Source organism: Polypterus senegalus, chromosome 3, assembly GCF_016835505.1.
Source record: "Polypterus senegalus isolate Bchr_013 chromosome 3, ASM1683550v1, whole genome shotgun sequence".
Taxonomy (NCBI): domain Eukaryota; kingdom Metazoa; phylum Chordata; class Cladistia; order Polypteriformes; family Polypteridae; genus Polypterus; species Polypterus senegalus.
The window spans coordinates 259,764,461-259,791,546 of record NC_053156.1 but is presented as its reverse complement, the minus strand read 5'-3'; the positions used below and the strand labels follow the sequence as shown (position 1 = coordinate 259,791,546).

Genomic DNA, 27,086 nt, shown 5'->3' with positions numbered 1-27,086 from the left:
AGACCTTCTTTAAGTCCTTATGGATGTATTGACTCATGGGTAAAAGACCAGTCCTCCTGGTGCATGCTTTGTGCTGATGGCATTGTGTTGTATAGTACTAGAAGTGTAAAGGTGGAGAGAAAGATGGTGGAATGCAGAAGGGCTTTGAAAGATAGTGGATTAAACATACAGTACATAGAAAGAAGACAGAATATTTAAGGTTTAATTATTAGCAGAATTCAGAGGTTAGCCTGCAGGGATAGCTATTGAAAACAGTGGGTACATGTAAATACCTTGGAAAAGTGGTAGCACAAGATAGAGAATTGGAGGCAGAGATAGAACAATTGGTAGAATTTGTCAGGAGTACTGAGTGATCAAAAATTAAAAGTGAACATCATATTCACTTGTTACACAGGCATTAGAAGCAGCACTTCAGCCAAAATAACTTGGTCTTGATGTCCCTGTCACCCCAAAATATAGAAAAAATATTTTGGTTCATCCTTGTTAAAAGCATTTTTCAGTAGGGTGGCTCAGACTTATACAAACTGTTAAATTTAGCCATAACAACACATTAATAGTGTTTATTTTTATAGCAAAATAAAAAATAGAATAAATAAATGCAAACATATAGAAAGAATAAATAATTAAAATCATCCAGGGGACAAATAAATATCTATCTATCTATCTATCTATCTATCTATCTATCTATCTATCTATCTATCTATCTATCTATCTATCTATCTATCTATCTATCTATCTATCTAATTTGATTGAAGAAGCAGAGCTGGTTAGCTACAAAATGCTTTGTCCCAAACCAGTTCCATTTTATTATTATTCGAACATGTAATCTAATGGTATGATCACAAGATCGATGAAAAAAAAACAGCAGCACTAATCTGGGAAAAAGAAAAACTGGAAACTATTTTGGCAAACAAACATACCTTTATCCTTGTTATTTTTAAAATATAATTTAAACAGTAAAAGGATGCTGCCTACTGTAATTTTTACATCCATTTCTTAAAACAAATTTTTTATACGTAATTTGAGAATACATACACTTTTAACGTGTATTGCTTCTGAACCCTGGCTAATATTTTGTTTTTACTGTAGGAATGAAGTTGTATTTGTAAACATAAAAGCAAAAATAACAATTTTTTAGTTGTTTACAATATATGTTAAGAAATGAGCCTTAGCGATCCGAATTGAGAAATATTAAGAAAGGCTGAATGAGATTATCCATTTGTCCATTATCTAAATCTGTCTTCTGCATCACAACATCATGGTGAGTCTGTCTGGCAGCACTGAGTGTAACTCATCATAAATGTCATCTTAGCCAATCACATGGTCCACACATGCTCTCACTCATAATGGGATACTTTTTATTGCTACCAAATAACCTAGAAGAAACATCTTTAGAATGTGGGCTGAATAAACATTAAAAGCACAACGTTCCATTCCATTCAGCTAGTGTGGCTGCACTCGGGTCCTAATTTGGGATCCTGAGGTGGCTTGTTGTGTGGTGGGTGCGTTAATGCACTGTATTAGTGCATTCTCCCAACCTCTATCTCTCTGTCTCGCTCTGCTTTTGAAATTGGGAAAATGAAAAAAACAGCAAACATACAGTAGGCCAGGATTCAAACCCTAGTTGTTGGAGCCATGATCAGAAACATTAACTTTCGCACCATCATGCCATATAAAAAAACAAACATTTTGATGGTTTTATGTGCATCTTTCTTTGTGGAAATGCACATGACTATAATGAACTTACTTCATCCATTCATTTCCAGAATTCTGTCACATTCTTTCATCCTTAATTAAACCTACTAATTTCACACATTTCGAGGTGTCAAAATAAATAGGGTTTTAAATAGGTTTATCTGAGAATTAACATTTTATAAAAAGTCAAAGATTAACTAGTACTCCATCCTAGATTCATACTTTCCATCCATCTGATAATGCTGTAATATGCACCTCCTGACCTTAATTTGGTTTGATAATGGAGGGATGGATAGATATAAATTTATTAGAAATGAGTAAATTATCATTTATTCAGACTGAATATTTTGGTGTCATGGGTGTCCAGAAATGCATAGGACAATTTCTGCTTTTGTTATCGTAGAAGTTGTCTTGTTGTATATTCATTTACTTTCTTATTTTAAACCAATTTAATGAAAGATCCTGAAATATGTTATTTCAGACAATTATGCATTACATTTGTTCTATTTGTACATCATTCGTTGCCATATTCTAACATTTAGTAGAAGTAAAATTGTTTGAAAGTCTTGTCCTTTGAAGTTTGTTATCCTCTTTTATTCATTTTGTGAATCGACTTTGAAAAGAACAGCTCAGGAATCTGTAGATACCTGACATTAATTAGAAACACCATGTGCATGTTGTTAGCCTGTCTAGAGAAATTCAATGCTATATTCTTTCCTCGACCCCTCTTAATCCAGTTTAGGGTCATGGGGACTGAGGCCTTTCCTGGTACAACTGGATAAAAGGTGGGAAACAGCCCTGGACAGTGTGCCAGTTCATCTAATTCCCACTCCACAATTTACACAGAAGCCAAATTCAAAAAGTCAGTTAGCATAACCTTCACATCTTTGGGGATGTGGGAGGAAAACTGACACATGGGGAGAACTGTAAACTTAAACCAGGCAATATCCAGTTGTCAGTTTTCCCACTGGACCACCCTTGCATGGCCATGTGACCCATTAGTAAATTAAATTACAAAATTTCCCCTTTTATCTGTAGTGTTTTTTCATCCGTTTTAATTATGTAATTGTATATGAAAAGTCATTTCAGTTGTTTTGTGATTGTAATGCATGCTGTTTTATTCTTCAGGTAATTATCTCAACTTGAATATGGCAATGACTGAAAATGAAACTTCACTAAATACAAATTACATTCCTCATTATCTTCTTAAAGATGATCCATTTGCCTCAAGACTTCCTAAAGAAGTGGATATAGCAGCTGCCTTCTACCTTATCATCATAGGTAGGACTAATCAATTAATTGTAACTTGGCATGCTGTAGCTGCATAATGAAACATCTTTTTAATTTTCACAGTGAAATACTTATTGCATATTAATTATTGATGGGTGTTCAAATAGTGTGACTAATTAAAAGTAAGCATAACTTACTTAAGAAATATTAGACTATCACAACATCTGCAATAATCAAGCACTCAGAGATGAGCCACTGAAAAGGGCATTCTTGTCTTGTGATAATATAACAGTAACCCGTACCAAACACAATTATAAAGTTTCTCAGCCAGACATAGCAGAAAAGAATCAGGGGTTTGAATGACAGAACCAAGCATCAGAAATTAATGGAATGTAGGTGCATGGACATAGGTACTACATACCATAAAATGCTCATACATGTCTATTAGCAAAACTACTGTGTCCTAAGTTAAAATTCCCATGAGCCATCCACCTCCTCTCCCACCCTGTCCACAGTGTAGATGCTTTCCTTCATAATGCACACGCATCTCTCTATCTCTAGCCCTGCACTCCTGCAATTTTATCATAATTTATAGATGTTTTGAAATGCAGAATGTGCACAGGGGTGATAACATCTAACACTGCAAAAACAATAAACAGTTTGTAATTGATCACAGTTTATCAGACCCCTGGAGATTTCTAAATCCAAACTGAAGAGAGCATATTCCTTCTTCTCACCATTTCATCACTGTTACTCAAGAATTGATTATTTCTTAACAGATAACAAATTTTTGCCCACAATCAAATCTTGCAAGTACAATGCAATTGTTATCTCCAACCACACCCGTTTGATCATGGAGCTCAAATCATTACGCCCCACATACTCATCTCACAGCTGGATTTTTTATTAGCTGATGAGAACTCTACACAGTTTATATCCAAGCAAATTGATTTTTTTTTTAGAGACAAATATATCCTCAGAAGTCTCTGCAGGAATACTCTGGAAAATCTGAAGGCATTTTTAAGAGGACAGATTATTTCATATTTCTCCCGCAAAAATAAATCAGAAACAAAGAAGGCATCAGAGTTAATCAGTGAAATTACCAGAATAGATCAAGAATCTGCCTGGTTTCCAAATAAGGCATTTTATGGGAAAAGACAGGCTTTGCATTCAGAACTCAACCTCTTGACAGCAAAAAAAAAAAAAAACCAAAACAACTTGTTTTTAAATCAAGACATCATTACTATGAACATAGAGAGAAGGCTAATAAGCACACATTTAGAGAGTACACAATCTAATGCATTTATTGATGCAGATACAGATACCACAGCTTGATACTCTCAGTGCAGAGGAGCTGGATAAACCTCTGACACTCTCAGAATTACTAGATGCTATAAACTCACTTCAGAGTGGAAAAGCGGCAGGGTATGATGGCTACCCTGCCAAACTTTATAAAAAAATTTTAATCAAGTTAGCTCCCTTTTTTTACCAACATTTACAGAAGCCAGAAAAAATAAAATTCTACCTCAAACGTTTTGATAAACATTAATAACCGTCTTTCCTAAGAAAAATAAGGATTACAATGTGCATCATATAGACCAATCTCACTTTTGAATAATGAGGTTAAGATACCCTCCAAAGTTCTAGCTAGAAGGATTAAGAAAGTGTTTCCTTCAGTAATATCACAAGACCAGACCAAATTTATTAAAGGCAGATGCATATTTAATATAATATATTCACCCACAAAGTCTAATATCCTGGAGATCTTATTATCGGTGGATCAAACTAACGTATACCAGTCCAGAAGCTTTAGTTTGTGTTAACAATATTGTTTCAGACTACTTCAAACTAGAATGTGATACTAGACAAGGATGTCCCCTGTCACCACTGCTATTTGCAATTGCATTGCCATTGAGACACTGGCAGTTCGCTTTCAATATGCCTCTGAAATAAACATGATTATCAGAGAAGGATTTGAACAGAAAATATCACTATATGCAGGTGATATGGAAATATAAATATAAGATCCACAAAACACTGTGCCTGCAGTCCTAACAGCACTTTAATTTGAATAAAATTGTGCTCTTTCCAGTAAACTCTCTAGCACACAATATTAGATTGGACACCTTCCATTTTATGATCACAGATCAGTTTAAATACCTAGGGGTAAACATCACAAGTAAACAAAATGCTCTTTTTTAACAAAATTTTGCTGCCCTCATGGAAAAACAAGCAAGACTTACATAGATGGTCTACCCTCCATCTCACTATAGTAGGGAGAATTAACACTGTAAAGATAAATATCCTTCCCAAGCTTCTTTTCTATTTTGAAGCATTCCCAATACACACTAACAAATATTTTTTTTAAGAAATTAGATTCAATCATAACCTCATTTATTTGAAATTCAAAACATCCACGTATCCAAAGGGTGACCCTACAAAGACCTAACGCAGAAAGTAGTATGGCTCTACCTAAATTTCAGTTTTATTACTGGGTGGCAAATATACATGACACAAATAGATAAGCACACACAGGATTGGTCCGTAATTGAAGTAATATCCTGCAGTACTTCTTTATATTCCTTGCTTTGTGCTCCATTTAATACAAGTTATTGCCAATATACTAACAACCCAATTGTGCTTCATTCACTCAGAATATGGAATCAATGAAGGAAGTACTTCAAGACTGACAAGCTTTTATTGGTGGCTCCTCTGCATGATAACCACCTTTTATCATCCTCTTGAACTCTTCCAGTTTTTAATGTTTGGAAAACATACAGGATTAAATTACTTAGAGATTTGTACATAGATAATGTCTTTGCATCCTACAAACAATTACACTCCAAATTTTACTTCCTATCAACACAATTTTTCCATTATGCCCAATTTTCCTCAAATCCTACCTCTATTCCAGACAAAATACTGATCAGTCTTGAGGACTCAGACAGCATTTCTATAATATATAAAAACATTTTAAAGTCCCTCCCTTTCAGAGATACCAGAGTACAGTGAGGAAAATAGTTTCTTAGTCAACATCTGAGAAAAGGAGTGGAAGACAGCCATGCATAGAAATCACTCTAACTCCATATGCACAAAGCATATAATTATTCATTTTCAAATCTTTTGTTTCATTTAAAATTGTCCAAAATGTTTCTAGGGCAACATCCACCCGGAGAATGTTACAATCAATCTCCTAGCCTACCTCTTTTAAATCAATGGGTAACTGATGTCATACAGTGTACTGTTTGAAGTTGGAGAAAATCTAATTCTCACTTTTAAAACCTGGCAGGATCTAATCAATAACATTTTTGAATAAGCATTTATTTTGGGAAAAAGGATTTCTTTCCCTCTTTACTACTCTCAAAGTTTTACTGGTGGTTAAATTGAATTTAGTTTTGTCAAGTTTGACTTGCTTGTATTCAATGTTACTTGCTTTTAATAAATTCAATCAATTGGAAAAAAATGAAATGCAGAATGTGATGATGTGAACTTTCAAGATATTGCACAGCCCTATCTATCTATCTATCTATCTATCTATCTATCTATCTATCTATCTATCTATCTATCTATCTATCTATCTATCTATCTATCTATCTATCTATCTATCTATCTATCTATCTATCTAAACTACTTAGTTTAATTCAATGTGGTTTATTTTTGTGCAGCACTCTTTATTGAGCACTGCAAGAAGTTCATATGTAAAATGTGATTATACCTTTACAGATTATTAGTTACATAATGCATACACCTATAGTTACAGATTTACTTAAACACAAAATAATCAGCTCCAAACTGATTAGCATAAATGTTACCTGACAATATCCATTAACATCATCATTAGCTAGTATACTGCAGAAGAAAGGAAAAAAAAAACTCCAGTAGGGCTTTCAGTATCTCAGGTGTCTTTCCCTTTGAAAGGGAATGAAAACAGCCTGGAAGTAGAGCACTGACACCAATCCCGACTGCAGGATACCAATTGAAAGAAATTGAATGGGTGAGAGTTAGTAACTGTTCTAACATAATTATTGAATTATATTTATTTTTATACAAATGACTAACAAACTGAAATGCAGTATGCATAACTAATCGTCAGCTCTAGTCAGGGTATGTTAGATTAAAGTAGTGAGTCTTCAGCCTGGATTTTAAAAAAGAAAACTGAAGGGGCATCTCTTGTATAAGCAGGCAGATTGTTCCTCAGGTTTGGGGGCCTGTAACTAAATTCTTGACCTCCCACTGTTATTTTGCCAATCCTTAGAATCTTAAGTAGACAGTCACCTTGAGATCTTCATGCTCACTCTGGTTTCTAAGTAAAGACAATTTCATAGAAGGAAGCTGAGTCAAGACCATTTAAGTCTGAATATGTAAGAAGAAGGACTTTTTCAATTTAGCCCTAGGCTCAAACGGAAGCCAGTGTAGGAACTTAAGAACTGAGTTATGCTTTTGTACTTGTACTGTTAATGATGATTCATGTAGCAGTATTTTCAATTTACTGAAAGCTGCATATAGAGGGATTTGAACAACTAGTAAATAATACATTACAGTAGTCAGTCCTACTAGAAATAAATGCAATAATTGATTTCTTAATAACCTCCAAACTTAGAAATGGTCTTAATTTTCAAATATTTTAAGGCTGAAAAAAATAAGTTTCAGATAGTGTTGTAATGTTCATTTTAAAACACATATTGGTATCAAAGGTAATGCCCAAGCTGCATGCTAATTCAAGAAAAGTGACGTGGTTACACTCACTGAGTTAAAAAGTGATAGAATGTTGCTGTGGTCTGCATCACTGCTACAAATATAGTAACACTTCCCTTTTTGCTTTATCCAACTATAAGCAGCTATCATCCATTCACTTTTTTAATTCCTAGACACAATTAATTAAAGACACTGCAGGAGAAAAATCATTTGGTCTAAAAAAGGTTTAGCTTGGTATCATCTGAATGTGAGTGAAAATTAATGTTGTGTTTTCTAATGATAGTTACTAATTGAAGCATGTAAAGCGAAAACAGTTAAGGTCAGAGTTCTGAACTCTGTGAGACAGCATATTAAATTTCTTAATATAATGACAGAGTACTGTCAGCACGTTTCTGTACATACTGAAATCAATTTCATAAATATGAAATAAAGCATGGAAACACGTTGCCCAAGAAGCCCAGCATAATTTTGCAGCCTATGTAAACCAAAAGAGAGATCAATGATATCCAAGACTGCACTTAAATCTAATGCCATAATTACTATAGTATTAAGTTACCAAATGGGTTAGTGCTGTTTCTGTACTGTGACCGGTGCTGAAGCCAGACTGGAATTTCTCAAAATGTGATTTGTAAGGTGAGACTGAAGCTGTGTGGCAACTACTTTTTACACATATTTTAGAAATAAAATGTAAATCTAAAGTAGTTCTGTAATTTTCAGGTTTATGAGGTCTACCTGACTTTTTCAGAGACACTGTGATCACTGACATCAACATAATGATGCTAAGAATGGGCACTGTCAGAATAGCCACTTAGCTTTTAATTAGTTTTATTAGGAAAGGGTCTAAGTAAGGAACAGGTACTAGGTTTTCTTTTAAGAGTTAAAATTATGACTTCCTGTTCTGTTATTGAGATAAAATTATGAAAGTGATTTGTCATATTCATTACTTCATTAAAGAAGTTCATAATACAAGGGGTGTTCAAATATAAACAGGAATTTATGAGCTATGCTTTATTTATTGAATACAATGAAATGACTTACACACTATTTTTATATATAGTCTCCTGCCACTGCAATACACTTGTTCCAGTGTTTAGGAATCTTCTTAATCCCTGAAGAGTAGGATTCTTTTGATTGCATGTTGACCCATTCTTGCACAGTGTCAATAACCTCCTCATTCGGTTTGAATTTCTTCCTTTCTAAAACTTCCTTAAGTGAGCTGAAGAGATGATAGTCCCTCTCTGAATGACTTGCACCAATCATACACTCTAGACTAAGAGAGAGAAAGACACTCGTTCGCAAAGTGTATTTTACGTCTCGAATAAATCTGAGATGGAATGGCTCCTTCATTTGTCAAAAATTTAATAATAATGCACTGCACAACACTATTGTGTACCTCCTGCTCCGACATGTTGATTACAACTGACAGGAAGGGGGAAGAGGAACTAGCACTACTAACGACATGTTCATATAAGTGTGTGTTTATTCCAATGAGTCAGGTCTTCCTTGCACAATTTATAAGAACAGAGCATATAAAGTCCTCTTTATAATTGAACACCCCTCGTATCTGCAATGGTAATATTTGTATGTATTCTGCATTGCAGATTTGTTAGGCTAACCAATGTTGTAAACAATACACATGTATTATTGCTGTTGTGATCTGTTAATCAAGAATAATAGTCAGGGGCAGTAAAAAGAGCTGTTTTCATACCTTTTTAACTCTGCTAGTCCACACAGCTTGGGAGACCTTTGTAGCTTTGTTTTTCTGCACCTTTGCTATAGTTTTTGCTGTTATAATTTAAGAGTGTAAAATGGTCTCAATAAACTAAATTGAGCTTCTGTGTGGTTTAGTTACTCTTGAATGCAATTAGAATAAATCTTGCACTGTTTTTAATTCAAAGAGAGATGGTGGGAGAGTGCAGGCATGCAGCAGTCAGTATCAAATAGTAAAGGTCATGCTGTGTTAAACCTCAATTGCTGTAGCTCTGTGAGGTTTTGTTTTCCCTAAGAAAAAAATATTTATTTATAAAGTTTGAGAAATGAAAATTTCCAAGTCTTCCAAGTATTTTTTTTTCTTGGGGTGTCACATACCACAAACTGTAAGCATGGATTAACAAAAATCTAAGCTATACAAGACTGGGAAACACCACCCTACATCAAACATGTGTAATGATGTAAGGGATTTGCAAATTTTTATAGGAGGTTTATTAAGAATCTTAGTTCTATCATACCTCCAATAACATCACACTGAAGAAATCTCATCTCTCCTCTGGACTTCAATGGCACAAGAAGCTTTTCTAAATCTAACAGTGGCATGGTGGTCTTTTGTCTTCATCTGTTTCAACTTAGTAGGTTTGTACTGGGTAGTGAATAAAAATTTGAAAGTGGACATACAGCTTAAAGAGACTGAATCCCTTGTTAAACCAAATGACATTTTCCATGAAAACAGTTCATTGCAGCAGTTCATGTAAATGAAATAGGTAACACTGTAGAAAAAAATCAGAACATTTAAGAAGGGCTGGAATTTGTTTAAGATTCCTGCTGAGATAATATTCTCTGATGGGGATGTTGCTCTGTACTTGCTGAACACCCAGGAACAGCAAAGACCACTGCTCTTATCCTTAGATATTTCTTGTGGCCAACAGAAAATAAAGATCCAAAAATACTGTATGTAAGATCTTGCACAGTTGGTAATAGAGTGAAACCTGCCTCAGGAAGTCATAAATTATTATTATAATCTCCACCCCCTCATCATCCATAGGAGGGGATTTCTAAGAATTACTGTATATTATAGACTAGCAAAATACCCATGCTTCGCAGCGGAGAGGTAGTGTGTTACAGAAGTAATGAAAAAGAAAAGGAAACATTTTGAAAATAACGTAACATGATTGTCAATGTAATTGTTTTGTCACTGTTGTGAGTGATCAGTGATGCTGTCATATATATATATATATATATATATATATATATATATATATACACATATCCATACATATCTACATATCTACATATACACATATACATATACATACACATACACACATACACACGTACACACATATATATACACACAAATACATATATGTATATATACACACACATATATAAACATATATACATATACATTCATATCTACATATATACATATACACACACACACACTTACATATATATATATATATATATATATATATATATATATATATATGTATATATATATATACACACACACTCTTTGGGGTGCAAGCAATTGTTGCTGGGGGTGCCAGAATCCATCAAGGAAGAAAAATGAAAAACATTATTTGTACAAAATCTTAATTTATTTATCCATTCTTAAACAATTAAATGGGCATGGTATTTCATATCAGTGCAAAATGCTGCTTGTTAAAACGGATGACTCCCGCTCTTACGTGCAAGTCTGCGTGGATATATTATGAACTATCGTATCTGTTCAAGTTCTATTTAAATTTTAAATGGAAGGAATTTTTATTTAGTCGACAGAAATATCTTTGTTAGGAATGTAAGTTAAATGTAGGCATCATTGCATAAATTTTTCTTCACCATAGAAATGTAAAGAGTAAATTTGCCTTACATTTCAACCAAAGATATTTGTGTCGACTAAATAGAACTTGAAAAGATATATTTTTTCTAATGTGATCGCCCAATTTAGATCGAGTTGACGCGCACTACATCGAGCCCGCGTGTTATTGTGCTTTCGCCTGCGTGCCTCAATAAGTCACCCTCTCCTCGCTGTTACTTTTTTACCGTTCATCTAATGATTACACTGAGTATGGCTTTACCAAAAAAATTATTGATAGCGAATAAAGTATCCATTATTCTTAAAGCTTTAATTGGTGATCTGTCTTTCTGCGTTAACCGCATATTTTTTCATACGTCTCAAACCAAGGGGGTACGAGGGTAAAATGAATCAGGAAGCGCTGATATATATGTAAGCGTGTGTGTGTATATATATGTATGTACAGTATATACAGTATATATATATATATATTGAAATAGTTTTACTGTGAAATAATGCGAAGAGTATGCAACGCGTGTTTCGCCCAAATTTTGGGGTCATTAGGCGTACACACTCAGTGCACCCCTCTCGGGTTCGTTGGCGCTAGAGGCGAAGCCTCTTCCATTGCACCACTGCGTGTGGTTTGTCTATTTGAGAGTATGTAGATCGGGGTATTTATATATATAAATATATATATATATATACCCGCGCTTAGCAGCGGAGAAGTAGTGTGTTAAAGAAGTTATGAAAAACAAAAGGGAACATTTTAAAAATAATGTAACATGATTGTCAATATAAAGTAATTGTTTTGTGAGTGTTATGAGTGTTGCTGTCATCAAGGATTTGATTATCATTATTTCTTTCAATCAGGTTCGTATTTGTAGGATGTGTTGTGTTCAAGTTACATTCCGTGTTTGTCAATCGTTGTAAAGATAACAGGTTTCATTCATCGATTCATTTCTTACTGCGTCAATAAACAGCTCGTCTTCCTCTTTATCTGAGACGTGACACACTGCATGCACGGGTTTTTTTTACACTGTCTTCCTTTAACAGGACATTGACTTTTTCCACCGTGTGCTTTGTTTCCGCAGTAGCTGCAGTTATGAATGTGCTTGTATATGTCACATGCTTCATATTTTTTTGCTGCCTTCTCAATTGTGTAATTTGCTTTTTGTTCAGCACTCTTTGGAACTGTTGCTTTTTGTCTGTGTACTGCGTCAGTTCACGTGAGCCACTCGGTGTACATGCATCGAAGGTTCCCAGCTCTGCTTGTGCCATGTTGTGCGATGTCCATGGTTTTATTTAATGTTAGCTAAGACCCGGCACTTAAAAGTTTCTCTCGCAGTTTCGCTGAGTTTGTGCCAAACACCACCCTGACCATCTCATCTTCGTCTGCATAAGCACAGTCCTTCACCCGTGAATATTTATCGGCAGTGTTTCTATTTGATTGCCACTGACGGACGGCCTTATATGGGCAGGCACTAAATACATGGGAGGCGTAACTCCGCCTCCCACGGCCATCACGCAGAAGTCTATTATAGTATATGGACGAAAAAATAGGTTCCAGTTATGACCCTTATGCGTAGAATTTCGAAATGAAACCTGCCCAACTTTTGTAAGTAAGCTGTAAGGAATGAGCCTGCCACATTTCAGCCTTCTACCTACACTGGAAGTTGGAGAATTAGTGATGAGTCAGTCAGTCAGTCAGTCAGTGAGGGCTTTGCCTTTTATTAGTATAGATTTGGTGTCCTCACAATTTAATAATAACGGATAGGTTTTTCAAAGGTGCTTTTGTACTCTTTAAAAAATTGCCGGCAGTCTAAGAACTAACAGTAAAATTCACCCTGGAATTTTTTTTGTTATAACAGTTTCCTCAAACTGTTATTTCTGATCATGGGCTTCATTTTATATCACACTTCTGGAAGAATTCTGTACAAAAGTTAGAAACAATTTGAACTTAACATCCTGAAAGTAATACTCAAAATGAACATGCCGATCAGGATTTAGAAAAAAATCTCTCAGGCAGATTGGAGGGATGTGTTACCCACAACACAATTTTATAGGGGCGTTATATGCACATGTGACACCAAATGTGACACCATTTAAGCGGCAGTATGAATTTAAAGCTCCTTCGTTGATTATATTGACAACCAAGTAGCTTATACACGCAATTTCTACATTGTCATCATCAGAGCAGGAACCTCTGGTTTTAGAAAAGAAAGGTAAGAGTGTCTAGTCTATTACTGAGATCTTTACCAAACTTAAAAATGAAAGAGATTGAAGTAGTCACTTGATTTAATGGAGTTGCATTTTACACTATATGTGCGCCGTGGACCTGATTTCATAACCTGAGAATTTAATGCCTGTTTGGGAAGAGCCGACTAAACAAACAGAACTCTGTTTTTCTTTACTTTTGCTATATATGGTTACCATATCCTGGAACTCCTATCAGAACAAAACTGACCAGAACACTGCATGTATAATGTATCTGACTTACATGGACAACCTTTAATTTAACTTTTAGCAGCCTAAGAAATCTAACATTTTCTGTTCTATAAGTAAGTATTCAAACCCCTTCACTCTCTGCACTTTTTGATTTGTAATAAATTGGCAAACCTTTCTGAAAGCGTGTTTTCACTTTATCATTATGGGTTATTGAGTGCAGATTGATGGCAAATTTATCCATTTAAAATGAAATCTACAACACAATAAAGTGTGCAGAAAGTGAAGGAGTCTGAATACTTTCTGAACCCATTACACCAGTTTCTTATGCTGTCTGTGCAGTGTACTTGTGCCCATCGCTCAGACAGCAGTTTATTTGGAGTGACCAGAAGTGGTAAAATTAATAATCTGTTTAACAAAAAAATCTCACAGTAAACGTAATAACAAACTTTATTCTGAAACTTAAATGTTATTTCAGTTTTAAAACATTTTGCACTCTCAGGTATTAGGAGTGTTCAGTATGTGCTATTTTTCAGTATTAAATTAAAGCTCATTTATGTCGGTTACCTATTTGTTTCCTGGTATCTGTTATGTTTTTTAGCATGACTAACGTGCTGTTAAGACAAAGCGTACCTAAGTATGTGATATCACAGAGAATATTTTGGATACAAGTCATGAGGAAGATATAGCTTTCTTCCTGATGCTTTGTAGAAAACCTGTGCAGCCACATGTGATGCTGAAAGCAGATGCCCCAATCTGCCATGAGACCAACTGCATCGTATCCTCTAAAAGCCTTAAAAATAACAAATAAAGAACAACTTAAGAACATTATGTTAGGCAGAATACCCAGCAGGAACCTCTATAGATTTTGTTATTTTTTCCAGTTTATTTGTCTTATGTAAGTTGTCAGGGATGCCAGGGGCAATGACGCCTTGAGGGACTGGAAGAGGGTCTACGCCTGCCATGGATCACATGGGAGCCGCCATCCTGGTTGATTTGGGGGCCACGGGTAGAGGGCTTGGAAGCCCAACCCTATAGGGACCCGTGGTCACCGCCAGGGGGCGTCCCAATGCCTTGGGGACCCTGGACCTCAGCACTTCCGCCACACCAGGAAGTGCTGGGGGGAAGAGAAGCAGGGAAACCCGGAGAGCTTCCGGGAGAACAACCGGCACTTCCGCCACACTGGGGCGTGTCCAGGGAGGACTGCCGGGATACACCTGGAGCTCATCCGGGATGAAATAAAATGGGCCGTCTCCCTTCATTCGAGGCTGGAGTCGGGTGGAAGCAGGACAAAGCAGGAGAGAGAGTGTGGCGGCGGCCCGAAGAGGAAGGCATTGTGTGGCCAGGACTGTGTTTGGGGTTTGTGTGGCACTTAAAAATTGTGTAAATATTGTAAATAAACGTGTGGTGGTGGAAAAACAACATGTCTGCCTGTCTGTGCCCGGGTTCTGTTCACAAAGTATACTTTATTTACTTTTGGTATGCTATGTATGCATTATTTTTCTTGTATAATTTTGTTTTGTTTTTCTTTGCATGTAACTACTTCTTTGTGTGAAAATTTGCTATAGAAATAAATGTTGTTAGAAAAATCCAGATTTTTATTAAGAAAAGAGGAAAGAAAAATCTTTTTTTACTTTTGTAACAAATGAAGCAAGATATATAGAAAATACCTTTCTGTTTGAGGCATATTCTGCCTTCAAACTAAGACACTCTTGTCTGTTTTTTTTTTTCTAGTGAGGTTATACCCATTTGAAAATGATACATTATGTATGTGAGAAACTGAAAACCTGGACTAAGACAGGTTCCAAAAAGAGCTTTTTTAATTTTATTGAATTTACTGTATTAAAACCAAATAACATTCCATACACATAACTGAAGTTTTACAAAAATAAAGGTTTGAAACTGTTTGTTCTATTGTTTAGGGATCTAGTTCAAGTCCCTGTATTGTCAATGAGTTATTATAGTCTGGAGTTGTCAGTAGCAGTACAAGGCAATATTTTGCTTTTGTACTGGCTCTTTGTTGCCTTCGTACGTTTTATATTGGCTACGTCCAAATCCTAAATAGCATTGAGATCTGCTTTGTTAATTGCATCTTCCAGTCTGAGTAGCTACAAACCAGAATCACTCAGTAGCTGCTGTTTTTATTTATTTGTGTGCAGTCAGCCTGTTCTCATCCTTGATGGGTACGCACATTGTTTTTGTGAAGTCTCTACAGGACTCTGAACACAATCAACAAGTAGCTGCTCTGTTCTTGTTTGTGTGTGTATCTAGTAAGCTCTGGCTAAGCATTACATACTGCGTCACTATTCACAGGGTGTTATAGTTTTATTAAAGAATATAAAAATATATCAATACACAATTTACATCCTAAAAAAATGTAAAAAACACAGCACTGTAGTAAAAATAACACATGAAAAACTACATGTGAAAATGTTCAGGTGGTTTTCACAAAGATTATTATTCACTAAGAGTATTGCAGCATGGCTGAGTCAGTTCTACAATTTGTATTCTATACCCCTAGCTTTAGATTATTTGGAGTTCAGTTTTGATGTATTATGCCTTTTTCATATACATTTTCTTGCTCTTACACCAAAACAACAGTTTGAGAAGGATAGTTATATGAAATGTTCATTTTTGATACATTAGTACTTTGTTATAAATGCTTATTTTTCAAAGCTTCATTTTAACCAAAGAACTATTTCATTTTTAAGGCTGTTGTGCATTTGGTTACTTTTCTTTTCAAGTTCTATGTAAGCTTCTGCTGAATACAATAATGTTGTTTTTCTTGGATCTTGACCTTGACATTGTGGGCAGGCTCAAATAATCCAAAGATTATTTAGGTAATTTTGTCAGAAGTTTGTTTTAGGTAAAGTTATCATTGATACAACTGATCAAAGGGGTTTGGTGAAACAAAGAGAGATCCATAATTGACTCTCACAATAATTAACCCAAAAACTAAAACCATTTGTCCAATAGCATCCAGGACTGTGCTGTATCAGGATAAGTCAAGGTCCTATGTTATTTCCACTGCCATGCTTGTAAACCGCCCATGAAATTTCATTGCGGTCTTTGTTCCTTCTGTCATCTCAACAATTCTCAGTTGTATTAAGAACGTTTTAGCATTGCATGCAGGATTATATGGTGGCTTATGTGAAATGCTGTTCTTAACAATAGAATTCCTGAAGCCTATGAAAAAAATTGCAATCCCCGCCCACCTTAAACAGAGGTGGGTAGTAACGAGTTGGGCAGGGCACAGTATTACTTGGCCACTAACCTGGGCATGACCCTGCCTGACTGCTGTGTCTGTGTATAGGAGAGCGGCAGATCCTGCTACAATAAATAACCACGCTGTTCCTGTTTCAAGCTGAATAAAGTGGTGTCACTAAAGTATTGAGACTCAGCTTTGTGTTTTGGGGTGCAAAACGGGGACTCACACGTCACAGCACACACACGTGGTCACAATGCTGTAGTAAACAGTATATGCCCGTATGAATGTTGACTATATCAGTGAGGCACACTGACTAACGATTGCCCAAAATCCCACAGCGAGAGAGAGAAGAATCATCAGCTCAGTTGTGATCACGAGACGCTCGGCAGACAAAGCGTATACGGACTACTTGTATTGCAATATTTCGCTCGTTTATGAAGTCAAAATTTATTAAAAATTTTAGCTTGTCTCACAAAACACTCGCAAACCAAGTTACTCGCAATTCAAGGTTCCACTGTACGTGAAAAATGAGAGTCAACTCCTGCTGAAGCTTAACCATCACTTCACAGAGGGAAGAACAAGCGCGTTTTAACCAAACATGCACAGACACAGACAGTCAAGGCAAAGTGAGACTTCTTGTACGCGCACAAGCTGCCTTGTTCTAATGTTATTTTCTAACAGCTGTGCTATTTAGAGGGCAAGTGTATATGCAATATTATACTGTCAGTGTACAGTATATCTTGTCACTGTAAGTAGTTTGCAATGTTCAAACATACATGTTACCTACTGTAGGTATTGGCTTCAAAAGCTTTGTTGTGAAAAACTGAGATTTGGAACTTTGTGTTAGTTGTGCATCTTTATTTTGTAAAGATGTTAGTTATTTTTACTCATTTTTTATTTTATTATTTGAAAATAGCAGAATTTACAAATTATTTTATATTTGTCTGTCTTATTACTACATTTCTAAAAAATAAATCATTTATTATGATCAAACAGTTACTCAGTACTTGAGTAGTCTTTTCACCAAATACTTTTTTACTCATACTTAAGTAATTTTTTGGATGACTACTTTTTTCTTCTACTTGAGTAATATTATTTTGAAGTAACGCTACTCTTACTTGAGTACATTTTTTCACCACTCTACCCACCTCTGACCTTAAATCCCTTCACACTTTTGCATTTTGTCTGTCATATTCAAATGGCATTGCATTTTCAGTATAATGCACCATGTCTGCATTTTCAATATCATGCATCATAACGCGGAGTTCAGGCAAGATCTGGCATAGCATTTTCAAATAATGGCATGCGTACACAAGAGAGGCAGAGACGGATTCAATCTCATTCAGGTGGTTGCTGGAATATAAAATAAACCCTTTTGAAAAGGTATAAAAAGTGAATAACTGAATTAAAAAAAATCAAGTGACAACAAGATACTAAGAAGACATGATTCACCAGCATTTGTGTGTCTGGTTATACCCCTTTTACAGGTTGCAAAACTTTACACCAGCTGTTAAAGACTAAAATCAAAGGCTTCTTCTTTTTTGGGTGCATACACCATCAGCATGGTGCTGTCAGATCTGAACACTAGCATGGCAAATTGCTCGTATAGCTGCAGGTGGAAGTCCCATTTTACTTATGGTGCAAAGCAGAGTAGCTTTGCATTGCAGCAGTCTATTAGCCGGCGAAAGCACTGTGAAGAAGCTGTTTGTTGCTACGGTCCTGCCTTTGTCCAGTCTGATGGCAGTCACTGGACATTGTATCTTTGATTGCCGCTACAAAGTTCTGAGCAGGCATCAGCCGCAGCGCTGCTCTTGTGAAATGAATGGAGATAAATGCAATCAACTCAGAGAGAGAGAGGCAAGTTTGTTGTACCATGTGAGCATCACTGAGAGAATAAAACTGAATAATAAAAAAACAAGTGCTAACTTTTACAAGTAGCCAAAATTTACACCAGTGTTACAGACTGAAATTAAATATATAAATCAAATCATTATATTGTAGAAATAATAATAATAATAAGAGCAGCTCTCTCCTCAAAACACGAACCACCTGGTTTTGAACCTGGGACCTTCTGGTTACAAGGCAGCAGTTCTTACCTCTGCACTTTTCAAGAATATGTGTAAATTCCCTGTCGATTGACATTTGAACTTGAGTTTTTAACTCATTGACAGCCACATGTAAATTGAATGTTTTTTTTTTCTTTGGTTATATTCTTGAATAAAAGTGCACATGGTTATTTGATATTTGGACTAAAGTCTTCGCACATTATACATTTCTTGTAATTATTATTATAACATGGAAAAAATTTCTGCCTTTTGTATGCGTTTAGCATTTCTCGCATTTCCTTTCTTCCTACACCTACCCAGATCTTTGTAGACACGAAACACACATGAAGTGCATGTATTCCAAATAACGATATACTGTATTATTTACCCTATACAACTCCAGGAACCTCACACACAGATAAGGAGTCTTGGCTTGAGCTGGGAGAACTTTTTGTTCAAGCTGAGCTCCTCAAGGCGGGGGATGGGACAGCAGGATGCTTGCTGGTTGTGCTAATCGACTCATTCACAAAACAAAAGACGCTGATGGTAGAGGTGTGAAGGGATTTAAAGTAGGCCGGGATTATGAATTTTTTCATAGGCTTCAGGAAGTCTTGTGTTAATCTAGAAATTTGTGTACATATTTTATTAGCATGAGGTTCACAAAATCAAACTTAATGAAACTGACAATGTTATATTAAACTGCCTGGTTTTAAAATGATAATTATTTTTAATGTGTTAGATATGATGACACAAACCTTTCTTTCTTTCTTTCTTTCTTTCTAAACCAATCATAAGACAAATTCTGTTTGTGTTGTCAGCATTACATTACTTGTTCATGAACCATGTATTTAGTTTTATTTGTATTACATGTATTAACATTCATGTTTAGTATTGATGTATTTTAACTGACAACAGACATGACTTTTGGCCATTTCAATTAAAAAAAGAATTGTTTTTCAAATTAATACACTCTCAAAAAACTTCTTTGTATAGTACCTACAGTAAAACCATGCTGTGTATTTTTACGATCATTTCAAAAGTGAAGAATTTCATATTTTTTTTTTCTTGTTTCTTATTTTGTTTCTTTTTTTCTTTCTTATCCATACAATGCATGTTTCTCAGATTAGTACTCTGTCACCTAATACCTAGGTACTCCTGCCACTACCCAAACTGAGTGGAAATGGAACAGCATTTTTACATACAGTATATACTGTATATATCCATCAGTCTTTTTTTCTATTAAATTTCAAATCTTTTAAATCCAATGCAGCACTTCTAAATTAAGATAAATAAAAAGGAATATGACTGCTTTCTATATTTCTGGAGGTTTATGTATTATTGCAAGTGTTTACTATTGTAAAATGGCTTTTCATGCATGGAAATCAGGTTCATATTGTGGAATTTTTCCCTCAATTTTCTTTTTTTCTAAAGCAACCATATTATAAGATTTCTTTTATTTAATTTTCAAAGCTGTTATTTATAATCTAAAATGACTTGTTGCATCAAATCCAAATATGAATTCGCCTTTTGTACTTAAATCACATGATTAAAATATCTAAACACTGTTTTTATTGTTTTGTTAATAAAATAAGGATGTTTTTAATAATCAGTTCCCTTATTAATGAATTTTTCTATAGACACGTTAAGAATAAAACACTATTTACAACTTTGATAAAAATACAAAAAAACAACTTATGAATATTTAAAAAAACATTAGCTTACTCCAAGTCTTAGCATGCCAGAATCTTAGTAGTCCCCATTTTTTAAATTAGCGATTCATCTTGTAATTGTCTCCACTCTTTTATCCTCTCCTGTGTGTGAGTGAGATGGCGATGACTAACCCTTATACTTTGGCAGAACTTCTCATTACACAGGAGAATAGCCAAGTGCGGAACAAATGCTATTTGATCCCAAGAGTGCATGACTTGTTTGAGGAGACACATGACTTAAGGATAAAGAAAGTAAAGAAATGACTCTCCTTCACTTGACTGATGAGAAGATTTTTTTTCCTCTCTGTTTCTCCACTTTACTAAGTATTTAGGTTAATTAAATCCAAGTTCCAAATATAGTATTAACATATATTTTAAATAGTTTTTATAAGCCACACTTCCATTTAACATCTATATAATAATTACTAATTTAGAACAACTAAAAGACATGCAACACAAATACAAGACATAATATTGAAACATAAACGGAGGAACATCTGTTCAAAAAATGTATACACATATACACAGTACTTATAATATGTACATAAGGTTTGTTATGTGAGTTCACGTATAATGAGAAAAACACCTACTGGAGTTGCTGTGTCTGTCAGTCTGTTTGTCTGCCATCATGTGCAGAGCAGAAAGGACCGATTTTGGTCAAATTTGGAGCACTTACGGTATTATTCAAGAACAATTTTGAAGAAGATTACATTTTCTTTGAAGAATCTTGAACTACAGCACACTGTACAATGTTTACAAATTTCTGAAGCATCAGTGAATTTTCAAACTTGCATACTTTTGAAACAGAAACATCCTTTGCAGTTAAACTGTAGATTAGTTTACTGTTAAAAGTTTGGGAGGTTACTTCAACTTGTTTCTTTTTTTAGATTTTCCCCTTTAACTACTCAACAGTTGCTCCTGATGGTCAAACAATGAATTGCTTTCAGAGAAGTCCATGGTGCAGCTAGTCTTATGGGACCAGACGTAATTCTCAAACGAGAATACACATCTGGGGACAACATGTTAAAAAGTGAGTAGTGAATAGTGGCAAAAATCTACACACCCATAGAGCTTTTTCCTATAACATCAAACCCCAATTTTTTTCAGCTGTGCATTTTAAACCGCTGGGAGAGTTTCATGGAGAGAGTAAAAGTTGCTAAACAAAAGACTTGACCCTGAGACAAAATAAAGCTAAAATTGCTGTCATGCTTTTAGGAACTCAGTAGCACAAGGTAACTAAAGCTTACTAATTAATCTATATGCTGTAATGAGTGCTGCAATAGCAGAGACAGACAGACCCACACACACATGTGCACCACCATAGCTACTGGGCTATACAGATGTTTTTGAAGATAGTTCAAAGATAGGTCATTTTTAGTTTCTTGGTTTTTTCACTTATCTGTGGATTAGTATTACAGTACAATAAAATGGAAGATTCACTGCAATAATTCATTATATTTTAATAATGTTTACAGCACATAGCCACGTGTATATTAGTCAAAGATATGTGAGTAAGGGATATAAGAATCATATTCATTCAAATTATGTGAAATATCTCTTAAATCCTTAATTGTTTTGTAAATGTAATGAAACTTTCACTAAAGTGTGTGCTTGACAGAGATATGTTGGCAACTCCTTTGCCTAATATTGACAAACATCTTCAGATTGGACTATTTGCTACATTTCTTGAACAGTTAAATCTACTGTTGTTGGTCCACCAACTGCTTACGCACTAGGAAGACATATGTTAGGCAATCTTGACAGTTGCTTCACAAGTAAATATCTTGGATCTGAAGTATGTGTAGTATCCCCTAAACCATCGCACATCTTGCTGGTCCAATTTATTACTTATTATATGCCTATTAACAAGTCATAGTTTGGTAATATTTGGCAAAAGAATTATTGTTTGATTTTTTTTCCAATTTTGTATCAGAAAAAAAAGAAATGTTTGTAAAATTCATTCTCATGTCAAGTGCTGATTCTGCTTTGCTCAGACAATCTTTATCACTTGCCTAATCTGTTTGTTAACTGTACTGGTTAAGCTATAAGGTGAAAAAGGTATATAAATATAACTAACTTTTGCAGATACTTACATTATACTCAATTCAGGGCAAAGAAGTGAAAATGCATAATTTTATGTACCAGGAAATACATGCGTATTTTAACATAAAAAGGAAACTAAGATCAATTTTAATTTAGTGCATGGCATTTTGCTCAGAGTCTCGTTATTTATCCAACCCAATGATGAAAAATATATTACACAGTTTTTTGTAAAACCTTTCTTAAAAAATGTTGTTATCCCCACTAGGTTTTCCCTGAGTGCTGCCCCTAATTAATGTGTATCTTTATGAAAACTCAAACACTGACACAACCCAGCATATTAACAAGTAAGAAATAGAGTAGAATTTTCTGTTTTTTAGTTGAGAGTAAAGATGAAAAAAGATTGACTTACATGTTTGTTAATATAACAACTGTTAAATAACTGTCTGTGTCAGTCACACAGATTGACAGCTGTCAAAGCATATGTAGTTAGCAAAAGCTCTGCTAGAATTGAACAGAAATAAAGAAAGGCTTTAATTTATGATGGCAGTTTTGTGTCACACAGAAGGAAGAAATCATACTCCCAAGGGGCAAGCACAGTGTAACATAAAAGTATTGACATGGTAAGGAGCAATTATTTACAGTAGTAAATGAAAATTTAAACACCCATGACATATTAATCATGTAAAAAAGAAGATTTAACACAAAAGGTTTCTGTTTTTCATTTAAAAGAGCCTGCAGAAACATGGATACATTTCCAAAACTACTTAAAAAACACAACATAAAAAGTTACAAATTAACACAATGATAAAATTGGCCATATGATAACATGGCAAAAGAAGTGTTGGCATCTTTGCATTGCTAAAAATACAAAAGTAACAAAAGAAAGCTTTTTTGTTTTTAAAAAATACATAATTAGTTGTATGTCACCATACTCATTTTTTTTGACAAAACAGTGCTCTCATTATCTGAATTTTGGATATGTACATGATAGGGATGTTATTTTACTCTGTGAAATACCTTTTGATGATGCAGGCTTTTAATGAAGCTGTATGCAAAAATAAAGATTTCTTAATGGGTTTTCTTGCTTTGAAGTGAGGCCCTGTCCAATGCTGTGCCCAATGTTCCCAGATTAAGTTGATTTAAAAATAGATGGATGGATAATTGACTGATGTAGAGAATGGTATCTCATTGTTAATGGGCCACTCTCACAATATTGTAATGTGGAGAGAGAAACATGGTGAAAAGGTGTGAGGCCTACAAAATAAATTACAGAAGCAGGCCAGGACATTCTCTAGCCCACTAGACCCAATTACTGCCAGTAGGCATTATCCAATACATACCCAAAATAGGGGGCTGGCTTTTAAAGTTCCAAATATCACAAATGTCCCAGAATACAACAAAATGTCTCATAAGGGAGAGACATTTTGGCTTGTAGTGACAGGTCTTAAATAAATCATTTTTTTATAATAACAAAAAGAGCACAAAATGGCAAAAGGAGGCGCAAAGAATTTGAGTAAAAGGGAAATCCAAAGCAAACAATTCTCAGTTCACTATAAAAGGCAGAAATTCAATAAGCAGCAAAATCAAACAAAAACAAAAAATATCAAAGGGAAACAATACTCACAGGTTTGACCAGCTTCCTTGCTCTTTTTGAGCAGATATGCAATTGCTTAAACATTTGTATTTTTATACTGCTGTATTTCAGCTAGGGTTCCTCCCCTGACTGCAGTTCAAATGCCATTTTTGAGTCTGTTTTGTTCATTGTTTTTCTTATTTATGTAATTACTGTTGGTCATGTAGTCTCTACATATCTGTATATATTCTTTTATATTCCATGTGTGGTTACGCCATGCTGTTCAACCCTTCAGCAGCGACACATGCTCCCAGCTGCTTTGTCCCATATGTCATATGTGTTGCCCCACTCCACCTTACTCCACTCACCCAGGGTTAGAGGCAACCTCCATTCCACATTATTTCCATGGTTCTCTGTGAATCAATCAAAATCCAGGGTCAAATATCTGAGGCTTGCTGGTGGCCACAACTCCAAGCCAATGGGCTGTAGTAGCAGATAGACACGTTCAAAGTGCTCTAAATGCTTTTTGCAGCCTCCCTTCTACCTGCTGCTCACAAGGCTGCTTTATAGCCAGCTTCTTCAGATATTCCTGCCCCTTTCAGCAGTCTACTTTGCCTGAGGAGTGTATCACACAAAGGTACATTAATGGCTTTATTACCAGATAGCAGATCGGCTTGCCCCTTTTATAGTTTGTAGATTATGGAATAGCACAAATCTTTGGTTTCTGGTGTTTCAGTGACATTGAAAGCTTCAGTCACATGGTAATGGGAACTTGATACAAGCTTTGACACAGTGTGCTTAAAATAAGAGACACAAGCTTTGATGCCTTGGTATGAAGCATTTCATTCCTGTGTAATCTCAATATAGAGAGGGATTGGGCTAAGATTCAAACCCAGCTTTGTACAGCTGCAGCAGCCATGGTAACCACTGGGTCACACTAGGGCTGGGTATCAGCATTGATGTACCAGTTTGATTTGATTCACAATGTCCCGATTGAATTCAACATCGATTTTATCTTGATTGAATTAGCGTGCACTGATGTATTTCAAATGCTATTTTTTAAAGAAATTACTTAACCATACATAGTGAACATTAATATAATGTGACAAATTTTAGTAACACTTTATTTGAAAGGTGTCACCATAGTGACTTCATAACATATGCATTAACTCTTTGAGGGCTGACTATTTTTTCCAAAAAACACAAAGCAATGGTTTCACATAGAAATCAACATAAGGCATCTGTTGCTGTGTGCTGTGGCTGCTAGTTAGCCAGGAATGTGCAGCAGGCTGGTTGCCAGGCTGTCTTCACGGGGCGGGATGTGGGGACGGCAGTGGCGGTCACAGTGTGTCACAATCTGGTTTGTACTTCTCGTCACTGTAAGTGGCGGTCTACCCAGGTGAATGTTGCTGTAGGTGTTTCAGCTACACAAACACGTTCACACCACAATCAGCTGATGCGGGTACCTCACATTAATTTTCGATCACTTGTATCAAAACCAGAGTTTGACAAGTCAGAGTCCAATTCAGCAATAATGTGCAAAACATCGTCCACAGAGTATTTTGCTTTACGTATTCACCTTGATCTCTCACCAGAAGTCAATATAATTTTTTCCGCTGTTTGTGCGTCGCTACTCACCGAGTGTGGGGAATCTCAGTCAAACCAGTGAAGCTAACTTTCATCCTAGCAACGAGAGTCCTACTAAAACATAACGCCAGGTTATGTCTCTGTTTACAGTTGTTACCACTGTCAACCCTTCCTGGTGACAAAAGTCGACATCCGCTCTGAAAGAGTTAATATGAAATGACATTTAAGAAGAAATACTTGATTAGTAATGAACAATCAACATCAGTATTTGTAAGATGTGGAACGAATGTTCTTTTAAAAAATCCACATCACCGCACTCTTTTAAAACTCACCATAATTTTATTAAAATTTATTGTCACATCAGAGTCCACACATATTATGGAGGGCTCCTTATTTTAATCCAATGCAATGACACCTACTTTATAAAACATCTATATCATCTTGTGGATAAAATTGTTATAAGATAATCAAATATTGGTTTTTAAATAATAAATATGTTATTCAGTAACATATTCATTTGATATGAATCTCCATATAGACACCTTTCAGCTAAACTGTTAGGCAAATGTATGCCCCTGTTGAACACTTAAAATTATCTTGAATTAGTCAAAATTAAAAATACAGTAGGAAGACTCTTGTCTGTCTCTAATTCTACAGGTTACACACATCTATAATTCCTTGTTTAACAGTCACATTAATCAGTCTTGGAAATGTGTCCTCACAGTTCCTCCTCAGATGAAAAGGAAACTTTTAAAATGAGGATCTGCTGTAGATCTGATACATGTTGACAGAGGAGTTGGATGAATGGAATATAAAAGAAAAAGAACCAGCCGCCTTGATTGAAAATGTCACGAATAAGATCTGTGTGGTCCAGCTGTTGGAGCTAAACAGTGTACCAAATACTTCAAGTCAGCTGCTTTACGCACACACTCACTTTGGTATTGCAGGCTGCTCTGAAAATTACAAAAATTGTACACTTGCTCGGTTGGGTGAGGTGCCTTGAAAAATTTTTTCAACCTCAGGATTACAGCTAGCCAAGTGCTTAAAGAGAAGCAACATTTATTGGACTTGCCAACACACAACTGTGATTGATATGGTCCCACAATAGTGCATCGGAAATACTAGAAAGGATTCTGGAGCAACAGCCAGTCATCTCAACTGTGAGGTTACTCCCAGTGTGCCTGGCATTCAGCACTCTTGTCTGCAACACATCCTCCACAGGTGACTAGTCATTTTTAATGTAGTGACATAAGAGATGTGGCGACGCTTTACTTAAGATCTTCGAAAAACCTATTTAAAATAACTTCACTCCTTTGCTTTTTGTTTGGTATAGCGTACCGCCGTT

At 35.4% G+C, this 27,086-nt stretch overlaps 1 protein-coding gene across 1 annotated transcript in view; it reads left to right on the top strand.

Moving 5' to 3' along the window:
* The window catches only part of opn5 (opsin 5), a 110,846-nt gene that overhangs the window by 35,965 nt on the left and 47,795 nt on the right, over nt 1-27,086 (top strand). Inside the window, exon 2 of the mRNA XM_039750003.1 lies at nt 2,824-2,976. Within this exon, the coding sequence (XP_039605937.1) occupies nt 2,844-2,976 (133 nt within the window). The 5' untranslated portion in view covers nt 2,824-2,843. The remainder of the gene's footprint in view (nt 1-2,823; nt 2,977-27,086) is intronic.